At 39.2% G+C, this 12,233-nt stretch overlaps 1 protein-coding gene across 2 annotated transcripts; it reads right to left on the reverse strand.

The window, feature by feature from the left end:
- Positions 1-78: 78 nt before the first annotated feature.
- ncmap (non-compact myelin associated protein) lies at positions 79-11,992 on the reverse strand. 2 transcript variants are annotated; one of them, XM_013276372.3, is made up of 4 exons: positions 11,219-11,992; positions 2,395-2,501; positions 1,892-1,976; positions 79-1,221 (listed from the first exon to the last, which is right to left on the reverse strand). In XM_013276372.3, the coding sequence occupies exons 2-4, from the start codon at positions 2,486-2,488 to the stop codon at positions 942-944; spliced, it is 459 nt and encodes a 152-aa protein (XP_013131826.1). In that variant the 5' UTR covers positions 2,489-2,501; positions 11,219-11,992; the 3' UTR covers positions 79-941. The 2 variants fall into 2 exon arrangements, with proteins under 2 accessions (XP_013131826.1, XP_019204671.1); XM_019349126.2 differs by lacking the exon at positions 11,219-11,992 and adding an exon at positions 10,866-11,189.
- Between the last annotated feature and the right edge of the window lie 241 nt (positions 11,993-12,233).

The following is a 12,233-nucleotide window of genomic DNA, read 5'->3' on the forward strand; positions in this document are numbered from 1 at the left end:
CCAAATATTATTTTTTACTCCTACTATTATTATTATTCTCTGTGCTAATTACCTCATTGTAATAAGCAGACAATCCACTACTAGAAATATTAGTTTTTATTTTCACTTCATTTCATTTAGTGAACATCTACAAACAATACAAATACAGGGACCAAAGAGAATAAAGTGCAAAATACTTTAGTGTCAAATTAAAAATGATTCACATCAGGAAGTAAGGCTGACAGGTTGTTTTACATAGGTCTCTTCATTCTGCGTGGTAAAAAAAAAAAGTAAGAAAGAAAGAAAGAAAGAAAGAAAAATGGACGTAATGATATATATTTTAGAGATTTTTAAAAACACAAAATGAATGTGCGACTTCTCACAAGTACAGAATGATGTAAAGTTAACCAGATCAGTTAGGAATAGAACTCAAAATAAATCTGGAACATTAACATATTTCCTCAGTCATAAAGGGTGTCCATTACACAACTACAAAAAGAGTTATCATCTTCCATGCCTTCAATTAGATGAATTCTACGTTTATTCAAAAACCTCTTGAAAACAGAAATGTGCATCGCTGAGACCAGCATTATACAGCCATAGGCCCATAGCAGTCTACACTACACATTACTTCATTACTTCATTTGCAGTAATGCTAATAAAGAGCACAAACAGCAATGACTATTCTCTGAACACTGAGTTTAGCCAAAGTTCTTCAAAAGGAAGTTTCCGTTTTCAGATCCTTCATATCCCTTGTGTCTGTTTCCAGTGCTGCTTTGATCATCTTTGAATTGTACACCCAAAAGACCTCGTGATATCCTTGTAGTCTCTAGCAGTGGCCCAGTTGGTGGAGATTTAACAGTGACAAGGTCACAGATTGAGTTTCCACAGGATTCAGTCAGCACAATATGCAACAACACATCAGTCAGTGCCTGTTTTGAGACTAAACCGCAGTCTTGATGCTATGTGTTTTCTATTGATGGATTTTCATGTATGGTGACCACGGTGGACTCGCTGTTGGTGCTGAACTGCTCAACTTGATTCCCCTCCGCACTGGTGAGCTCTGCTCTGGGCAGCCGGAAGCTGCTCTCTGAGGCCGGGTTTGAGTTGGTGATGCTGCCTGACACAGAGCTGATTCCCATGGGCGTCAGCGGCAAGTTGCTTTGAACTGTGGATTGGGACATCTTCGGACGAGGTTTTGAGCTTCTACTGGTTCCCAGGAGTCTGGATTCACGTGTCCGCCTGAACAAAAAACAAACAAAGACATTGTGAAGACAAATTTATAGATTATTTTTTTTACTTTGTGATTCCTGTAATAATTCCATAATAATAGCAGTTTTTTAATTGGCAGTCTTTTGTCTTTTTACTGTAGTAGTTATATGAATAATATAAAAATCTCATTTACATTACATATATTAGCACTTACATCAGATAAGAAACTACTTTAAATCACCACTTGCAGACTGGGAACAGCTCTCACAGATATGCATGTTATCCTATTAGTGGCATCCCGTTTTTATCAGGATCGTCAAAGGGTCATGAATCCTTCTCAGGTGCTGGAATGTTTTTATTGAAGTTAAACAATCTAAGAAGGGAATGCTCCAGTGTGGTTGTAGCTGCCGGTTGCAAATCAGATATATAGCTATACAGATGTGACCCGTACGTCAGGTTGTGCCACTTTATAGGGGAAAAGTCCCACGTCAAAATGCCAGGGAACCACTGGCAGAGAGTAAATAAGAATCTGATATAGAAGATGGTATTATGGTATCTCTCAAACGGAATGTGATAAAAAAAGAAAGCTGAAAAGCTGAAGCAGCTCTCTAGTCTTCCACGAAGTGAATACAACGGTGCTTTACAGCTTGAAACATTCGGTATGCAGGAATCGCCTTGTGTCCGAGGAATGTCGTCTCACCTGTTGTACGTCTTCAGAATGATGAGTAAAATGGCGAGAATGATAATAATGCCAATGACAATGACAGCAATCATAGCCCCAGAACCTGAGAGACACAGAAGAGAGGAAAGATGAGCAATGAACTCTCTGACAGGTCTGTTTATGAGTTATGAGGTCTTATACACAATCCGCCTTCTTGTGATGGTGCAACTTATTTTGTGTGTCCTCCAGAAATAATGATTTGTGGCCTAGCAACCATATCACTAAAAGGTAAACAGACGCCGGTAAATATTTTCTACCAAATACTTGTCTGCCAAGCCCATAAGAAATGTGCAGATTAGACTCCATGACGCAGCGGGTTTTTATTTCTGAGGACTGGCTCTTCTGATTATTTCTTATCTAACTCAAAGCACTATCATGGTGTCGACAAAAAAACAAAACCTTGCTGACAAGGATGCGTTTCACTGATGTCTGGTTCAAGATGACACTGCAGTTTGGAGCTCACACACAGATGATATTCTTACTTTGAATGAGTATTTGTTCTTTGGACTTGGTGACAGCGGTTGTGTTCGAAGTTACGGTAGTGTTGGTCACTGGTGAGACGGTTGAAGCTTGCATCTTCAGGAATAACCTGCCAAGAACAAAAAGTATCACGTCAGCCACAGACTAAAACAGCACTACATTCATTCGAGAGAAATATTGTAAGGTTTACATTGTTTCTGCCATAGATTTATAACACATTTAGAAAATAAGAGGAATGTAGAAGAACAGATGGGGGATAAAAATAGCAGATGGATCGCTCAGTGGAGGGAAAGTTGGTAATGACTGAATGTTTTATGGCAACTACAAGAATGGCAAGCCTCACCAGAACACTACAATAAAAAGTATGAGTGAATACAAAGCTTTGTGGTACCACAAGATTCCAGCAATCATAAAGCTTTTCTGTTCAGTTTTATTTATATATATTCACAACAGCCGTCCTTTATTAAAGGCTAAAAAACAAGCAAACAAAAATCAGACTGCCCCCTATGAGCAAGCACCTGGCGAAACTGGGAAAGAAAAACTCCCTTTTAACAGGATGAAACCTCTTTCAGAACCAGATTTGGGGGTAAGGGGAAGACAAGAGAGCAAAATACACACTTTTTTTTTTCATTTTAAAAATCTTTGATGTATTTCACGACACAGTCTACAGAAGCAGTCAAAGCAGAAACTATGTTGCCAGCCACATAACTCGTCTCTGACCAGATTTCTCACACAAACAAATGGTATTAAACTGACTGACAGGATGTGATTGTTGGGTTCTCATGCTTTTGATTGACTGGCTGGTAATGCCAGGCTTTGTCATGTCTGCCGGAGCCTTTGTTGTTTCAGGGATGTATATTCATCAGGCCAATTGATGGCAGTCAGAACAAAGCTGAAAAGACAGAGCACAAATATGTCCCAGTACTGCGTTCCTGTATTCCTGTCCTATAGTTCTTGTTTTGGGGTACTTAACATTTATTTATTTCATATACCCTGCACCTCCTGTGCATAAACACCTCCTTAAAAAACGTTATCACATTTTGTAACATTTTGACTTTTTTAAACACAAGGGAAGCAAATATGGGCAGCAGTCCGCCATTTCACATTTTAGGAATGTTTACCAACGTGAAAATGCAAATCATCATCTTCAGTAGATAATATCATTACAAGATTCAGAACATCCAGAGAAACGAGGCCAAAAACCAACAGAGAATAGCCAGGATCATCATCATCATTAGAGATTACCTCAACCAAAATCCCAAACCTCTGTCCCCCCTCTCCTTCCTTTCCTCCTAACTATATTCTTCAAATGATCCTGTTCATTCATATCAACTCCCCCCCCCCCCCCACCCCCCTTTCCCTTTATCCTCTTTCCACTCCTTTAAAGAAAAGTTCCCTTTTATGTTGTTTTCTTTTTTCTTAAACCCTAAATCCCAACTTTTCATCTCTTCTTCCTCCTTCCACTGGACTAACCTCAACATTACCCCTTCTTCATTTTCTTCATTTCCTGAAGCCTAACCTTCCCCTCCTCTTCTTTTGTCTTTCCTCCATTTCCAAAAATCTAATCTTCCCTTACTTCCTATTAATTCCCTTTTACTAAATTTCGTCCTCCTTCTCTCCCTTTTCCTTTCCTATCCTCAGTTATATTAATTCAGGGATAATGATTAATTATCCCATTCCCTGACATTGACCTTTCCCTTTCCCCCTCTTTTTTCATCATTCCCTTCTCTTGTCAATCAGGGAACAGAGAAAATAATCTTCCCAACTGACACGCATCAAAATCCATTTTCAGTATTTCCATAAAAATCAGTCTTTCCCTTTTCCAAAATGTTGGGTTAGGGTTATCTTTAATGACTTAGACCTCAGTTAAAATGGACTGAACTGAGGTGGAAAACTATGTTGTGGTGTGAGGAATCACATCCTTGGCACTAAAGAGAACAAGGACTATTGTGGAAGCTGGATGCTTTCATGGTGATAAGGTGACATTAGTCAACATCTGTGAAGACACCATTAATGCTAAATGAGATCTACTTTTAAGAGCAACATACCCTGCCAATCAGACAGATGACACTTTTTTCTTATTTCAGCAGGACAAATCGATTTTCCACATTTTCCGCATACATAAAGCAGCATGGCACTGTGGTAAAAGAGCCCGGGTGCTAAGATGAACTATCTGCAATCTAGACCTGTCAGCTTACATAAACACTTGGCATATAATAAATCAAAATTACCACAATGGAGGCTCTGTACTTATAAGCAGGTAACATTTTAGATAAAGCAAGAATGGGGAAACATTTTACTTTCCAAGTCCAGCATTTGTTTTTCTAGTTTCAGCTGTTAAACATGGTGGTAATCCTGCCACATTCCTAACGTTTTCAACACTCAAAGTTCCCAAAATAACCATGAATAAAATTTATTGTTCTTACCCATGAATTATATATATATATATAAGGACATTATCATTTTTTGATGAAGATGCCAAATGAATGGAAAATTTTAGAGGTAAAATGTTATACGTAAATGGATTAATTTCTGGCTTCTGGTTTAAACTATGTGTAATGTCGATTTCTAAAATTTCAGTCTTTTCTTTAATTACAGATGGTCTAATAAATGTGTTAAGTACATGTTCAACCATTTTCACTGAATTAAAAATAGCACCTAAATTATGTGCTTTCAGTTTATTCCTACAAACGAGGTTCTAGAAATGAAGAGGTATAGATTAGCGCTCTCTCAGCCATGACTCCTAGAGTCACCCTCAGATATTATTTTACTGCCAGCCGACAACCAGGGCACCTGTGTGATTTTGTTATTGTACTCAGCACACTGTGATCTCAATCTAATCTACTGTTTTGCAAGCATATCACGAAGAGATCCTCTGTCAAGTGGGAGGATCCCAGATGCTCCAGGAAACAATCTGATCACAGCTGTAGGTCAGGGGTGTCCCTGTCACTGATCTCTCTCCTGACACTGATTAGGACAGCGACACCATCTCGCAACCAAAGCAAACTTGACACGAACAAACTTTTTAACTTCCATAAAATGGATGTCCTTATAGATTTACATAAAGACATCCTCTAAATGTCACTTCTACTTTTGTTTCCACTTGTAGCACGCTGGCGTCATCACGGGACTTCCTCATCCTCTTTTCACGCAGTGCAACGTAAACCAAAGGATACACACTGAGCTCAGTGAGTCATTCGAGCGTGACTCAATGAGGCAGTGATTAAGTGGAAGATTTAATGTGCCGTCATTACGATAGCATTTATTTGTGTGTGTGTGTGTGTGTGTGTGTGTGTGTGGTTTTTTATTTTTTAATGAGTTGACATTTTTTGACCTAATCACTTCCACCACTCATTTAACTAATCTTAAAATTACCAGGCTGAAATCACAGCATTATTTAGATTACTTTAACAAGAGCGTGTTTACCGGCACAGCGGCACAATCAGAGCAGGTGGTACAAACGGATAAAAATTTGCATCAGCTATAAAAAGCTGAAAATCTTGGCACACGGAAGATCATCCCACGCACACATCCTGACACATATCATATCAATTATAGTCACAGTAAAGTACAGAAAATATCACCCCAGCACTGCGTATACACTGGACATGTCATTTCTGATTCATTCTTTTACCTACAGAGATTATGAGATTTTAGATTATTGTTTCCCCCATGAAGTATATGGATAAGTGCAGTCTTTTGTGCTCAGTCTTAAACATCAGTGGCATGCTCGAGTTTACATTTCACCTACAACCCATTGTGCATATCCTGGAAGCATTGCACAAGGTCTTTTTACAGACCATATACTGTATACGAAACCTCAAGGACACGAATGCACAGACACTTAAAGTCACAAATACCAAAAAACGGTCAGAGCTTAAACTGTGATTTAATTGTTTTCACTGCAGTAAAATCAGAACTGTAGTCACACTCTAAGAATAGAGTAACGAAACTAGTACTCGATATGTGTGTGTGTGCTTTACGTCTTATCCACCAGGCAAATATTGCATAAATGACTCTCCAGGTGTTGACATACTATCAGGCAAAGAGATTAATAATGGCATACATCATATTAGCTGTTTGCTGTGTTGACAGCTTCTGATAAGTAGCTAACTAATCGTGTGATGTGTAAGGTCAGTTACACCATTGCTTTGGAAACAGTAGGGAATACACTATGGGGATGACGTGGTTATGTAACCAGTTGAGTCATTTTTGTTCCTATAGGCAAAAAGTTCAAATAACGTATGTGTGTGTTTAAAAAGTACCTTATTGCTATAGTATTTTTCTTTACAGTACTGTATTTTCAACAGCTAGTTTTAAACTATATCTTCCTTTGAAGTATTATTACTGTATTTGTTCATTTATTGGCCCACTATGTAAAGAGAATAGTGTACATTTTCCAGATGGTGGCAAATAACACATTTACAGTGCTTTTCTTTAAAGTACTTGTGCTGTATTTTTAGCTTCTAATCCTTTATTATATCTTTGTCATTAGTTGTTTACAGCAAATTAACAGACCATGACAATATAACGAGTCTGGATTAATTTACTGGAAAAAAGAATAAAAAATTAATTTGGTTAACTGGCTTAAATGGGAAGCAGCTAGGTCTACTAATAAATAAATTTGTTAAAAGTGCCTTTATCATAGCTGAGTCTTTGGTGATTATAGAATAAGTTACCTCGAGAGAAAGGACAAGCTCTTTCTTTAAGGTTCAAATGTAGAGCTACAGGCATTTGTTGTGCTACAAAGCTGTCGTGTCTGCAGAGGCAATCAACGCTGTCCAAAAAATGGCTTTACCAGCGCAGCACGATGTGTACCAGCTTTTATCAAAAAGAGGTGATCAGATTAAGCAAAGATAGATCATATTTATCGTCCCAGGAGGGAGATTTAATGTCGTCTTTTGTACAGTTGTAACATAATCTGTCCATTTTCTTAACTTCTTATCCAGTTCTAGGCCGTTTTGAGACTGGAGCCCAAACCAACTGTCATAGGTTACACCCTGGGACAGCTCCCTAATAGCTGTACTGTAATTTTAAACTAGATGTTTCACTCCTTAACCACCCTTTTTACTTGGTTTCTTCATAGTACAGAGGCATCTCTTTACATAACTGCATATGCTTGTGATTCAGTAGGTGGTGGGTGTGACGCCTCTCACGGAATAGGTGTGTTGACACACGTAAGTAATACCTCACAGGAGCTGCAGTTTAGGTTTAGGATTGGTGCAATGTGGCAGAGGTTGGGAGAGCCCTCAGCCCAGGAAAAAAAACGCCTAATGCTAACACACCTTGACTAATTCACGTGCAGACATCGTCATCCCACACCCACTCCTTGACTTCAACTGAACTGCCCAGAAGACAAAACTCGAGTTTGATGGCAAATGAATCATGGCGCTATTTCCCTGAGTAGAACAAATTGCCAAAGATATGTTATCCTAAGCCATGATTGAAAGCTTGTGATAAAAGATAATGACCTCATTTAATTGTCCAAGTGTATTTTTATATGTATAATATCTCTTTTCTGGCTTGATTTTGATTGTAAATCTTAGAGAATATGTTCTCTCCAGGGTTAGATAAATAAGATATAACAGGTGCCAGCAGATGTATTTTTGGCTTGAACCCGGATCGTTTTTTATTTACAGTAAACATTTTAAAGCGACACCGGTCCTGTCATAGCTTGGTCACTGGCTACTACATTCCTGGTGTACAAACCAAACAGTGTAATCAGCTGATCAACTTAGCCACATATTGGAAATGCCATAAGCCATAAACATACATCCTTTATTGTCAAGATAACAGAGGGGAAATCAGTCAAGCTAATTCAAACACGAGTGGCAGTAAAGGCCGGTGGATTGGCCAGGATTCTGCAGGATGGAGAAAACCCCCCATTTCAACAAGATTTAAACCCAAGAACCAACCGAGCGCATAAAATTTATGATCTGTTACGACATTGTCAATATAAGTGTTTTTATAAGTGTCAGTTTTCAGCAAGAGTCCAGCCAGTACCGGATTTTGAGCTATTTTTATGATGTAATACTGAAAAGTAAAAATTATGCAGCCATTGTTTATTGACTTTTCAGCAATACATTTCTGCCTGCTCAGCTATGATGTAAAATATGTGATAACACTGTTTCCAAGTATGTTTTCCTTCATCGTGTCCCTGCATCAGGACACAATGAACAACCTATTTGTCAGTAGTAGCTGCGATATTGCCAATCTATATACTATATTGGCTGAACTCGAAATACTTAATTCACATTTCAGAAAAGTGCCTGATCCAACGTATCCATGTTAAGTCGTTTATTGCAATCCCCAGAGCATGGAAGGCCTGTTTTTTTCCCACAGGGAAACTATATTACAGTTAATATACACAAGCAGGATAATCACTTAAAAGACATACGACATAGGTAGCAAGAGACCCTCTGATTTTTTTTTTACTCTGGTTTCTTAAAAGTAAAGGAATCTGAAACTAAATCTCAACAGACCACTGAGTCTGACGTCAGCATCCGTGTCCTCGTCTGTCAATCTTCTCCGTTCTGTAATAAGAGTTTGTTTGCTGTTCCACAAACTGCAGCTATTCACTAACACTGCAAATTCAATATCCTTTCTTCCACCCTGAGTAAACAAGCCGGTTATTGGTCTGTCCAGAAAGTGGACTCGTTGCAGAACGGGAACAATTTAGTTTCCTTTTTTTTTTAATATTATTTTTTTATGAGGGAATGAACAGACAAAGCTGTTGACTCGTTCCACCTCTGCAGATGCTCATCCAGACGTTAAAAACAACACAGTCTCCCGCACGACCCACGTTCACAAGTACATTCAAAGTACAATCTTCAAACGGCTGTCGGAGTCAATATTTGAGCAGTCACTTTGAAGCAAGCTAACAAGACATAGATGGCCCCAATTGTTTCCTTAGAAAAGCGGGCATGTGGCCTAAAGTCACAGCAGAGAGCTCGCCTGGATCATCTCTGATGTAAACCTCTCATATCTTTGGTTATTCAGATGTCGCAGCAAAGAGGGATTTTACTGTGACTTTTATTGAGCCCAGTCAGTGAGCAGGGAGATTTGCAACAGAGAACAGTTGCTGTTATTCATGTAAAGCTGAAGTGATCGTACCATGAAAGTAAAGGTGTGGAGATAACTGCAGGACACTTGTTTAGTCATTGGACAGACCCCGAAGAGGGTAAAAATGTAGATCCATGTGTGGATAAATTCGAATGCCAAATCCCAAACAAGCGCAGATAATCTGGTATTTATAGTGAGAATCACACTAAACTGGTTTCAGATGGAGGCCATAAATCACTTCAGCAATGAGTCTACGAAAGTTTGCACGACAGCTTCTTAGCGTGAAGTGTAGTCTACACTGCCACGAAAAGCATGACAAATCAAGACAGTGTGTGAGGGCATTAACAAGCCATTTCTCAAGTGTGAACTTAAAAAATTTAAGCCCAATAAAATTCCCCAAATTTTCGTAAGTTGCACAGACTGAATGCTGAAATCAGTGTCTCTCTTTTTTTTTGTTTGTTTGTTCACAAATGTGAAAGCCTTAAAAAATTGCCAATCACTTGAAGGAGTGTTAAAGCATCATTCACACATTCTCTGGGAGTATTTACACTAATTAGGAACACATTTTCTAATTAAAATCTGTCAGTCAGAATTATTATCAGGAGAGAAACCTACACAAACTGTCTGAGATGAAGTGCTGATTACTCATTCAGGATTCCCCAGAAATATTACGATCTAATAATAAGATGAATAATTTTCCTAAATGACAAACATAATGCTGCTCAGAATAGAGTTTAGCGTTGTATAACACACTTTTCCTTCTAACTGGATACACGACATAGAATTAATCTATCATTGCCCTGATGAAAATCCCATCGTTTCTAATTGGTCTTTAATAGATTTCTATTTAAGTTCATTTTCTGTCATAGTGTTGCTTTGCTGGTACGTACGGTGTGACTTTCCAATGCTGTATTAACAAAGCACATTATCAGACAATGCTCATCAAAGTTAAATGTGACAACACAAGAAAGTCCATATAATAGAAGTTAACCTACTGAGCCACAGAGTTAATTTGTGAATATGTCATTTTAATTTCATTTTAACCTCTTTTGTACTTCAATCATAGATTCGCAATCTTCTAATTAAACAAAGAAAATCACAGAAGGCAAATTAAAATCAAACCACATCACACTGTATAACTTGAATAACAGGCAACATTTCGAGCGACGTTTCAAAGTGATTAAAACTCGAATATCTACTTTAGCTGGGTAGATTTACACAGGCATTAAACACTTACAAGAAGCTTAAAGTAAAATGCACTTGAGGAACAGGCAACCTTTCTGTTCTTAGAAGTCTCCTTGTCAAGAAACTAAAAATGAGAGTTCCACAACACAGCGACAAATCTTAAATCAATATACCGTCATCATCTGAATCGGTACAGCAGGACTACACACCGTGCGATCGCATTTACCTGCAATTATATTGGCAGCTGATGGGAAGATAAGTGCAGCTGCTCCATCAAACAGTCACTTATCGATAGGAGATATGCAGCCTGATACTAATGACTCTTTTTTAAAATTCCAATTCAAACTTGTCCACTTCTTCAGCACTAAAAGCAGATTTCTATACATGAGAGTTCTTCGGTATGTGAGCTATTTTTTTGTCCCCTCACCTGAGAATCACCTATGTTCTCGTTATGTCTGAGAGAACCGCCGCTCCATAACAGGAAACACTCAACAGGAAAGGGATTTCTGACTCTTTGAGTTTACATCAAAACAAAAAAATTAATGTGCCAAGAAAACCGCAGCGGTTAGTGTGACCTACCCGATCGTCTCCTCTTTGATTTCAGCCCAAGCCTTCTCCGGATGAGAGCCTGAGCAGTGCAAGAGCCCCCTCCCTCAGCTGACTGAGGGGGGCATAGTCCAGAATCGCAGCAGGCCTGGGGAGGGAGACACCAGGGAGTCGAAGAGCCGCGTGAGCAACTCCCGGAGGGAGAATAAATCCCAAATGTAGCTAAAGTGGCGGCGGCACAGGTACAAGCATACAGGTCAGATGTACTGAGAGAGAGAGAGTTCAGAAACAATCATGGATATCTGTGTGTGTGTGTGAGAGAGAGAGTGTGTGTGTGGTTTCTCTGTGAATCACAGTGTTTATGTGAAGAAGGGGAGGAGAGTGTGGAGGAGGAGGAGGAGGAGGCTCCACGTTGCTTCTCGCTGAAAGTAATAATGTCAGGCAACTGGTTTTTCAGGTCCCTCCGCCCGTCCCTTAGGCGTGCTGGGGCTGCTGATCAAAAAGCAAGAATCCTCTCCAAAGCTGCCAGCTCTCCCCATGACCACCGCTTCTCAAAATCAGTCTCCAGTGGGCGTCTCGGGACACTTTGTCCACATAGTCAGCATATAGTGGACACATTTCTATTCCTCTAGTTAAGATTTATGTCTCTTAGTGTCAAAGCCATTAAACAGTCCCAAATCACTTCCTCTCCTTTACAGAACAAATGGCCCTACTCGTGTGTACTCGTGTGAGTATTGGCAAAGTTTGTCGTTTCAGTTTTATCAGATACCCATTCATCTCTGGTCAAACACATTTCATGTATGTAGCTAAAAATTGACAATGTGCCTGTTCAAAGGGTATTGGGTGTGTATATACCAGCCTTCTATTGTTGGACTGTAAGATCCATTCAAACAGCTGGAAACAAGGGAAACATTTGTACATGCAATAATTTAACAGCTTGGCTAGACTTGTCCCGAACCTGCCAAGAACACTTCAGGATCCAGCCTCATGTTACCCCCAGGGACCACGAGGTTCCTATGACAATAAAGCAAGTTGGAGCTATTCTTTT

The sequence above is a fragment of the Oreochromis niloticus genome, linkage group LG19, assembly GCF_001858045.2.
Source record: "Oreochromis niloticus isolate F11D_XX linkage group LG19, O_niloticus_UMD_NMBU, whole genome shotgun sequence".
Taxonomy (NCBI): domain Eukaryota; kingdom Metazoa; phylum Chordata; class Actinopteri; order Cichliformes; family Cichlidae; genus Oreochromis; species Oreochromis niloticus.

Excerpts from the sequence above, each read along its gene's own strand:
- ncmap (XM_013276372.3), bottom strand. The coding sequence starts at position 2,488 with ATGCAAGCTTCAACCGTCTCACCAGTGACCAACACTACCGTAACTTCG. Across the intron at positions 1,977-2,394 it reads AGAACAAATACTCATTCAAA|GTTCTGGGGCTATGATTGCT; the intron begins GTAAGAATATCA and ends TGTGTCTCTCAG. Across the intron at positions 1,222-1,891 it reads ATTCTGAAGACGTACAACAG|GCGGACACGTGAATCCAGAC; the intron begins GTGAGACGACAT and ends TTTTTTGTTCAG.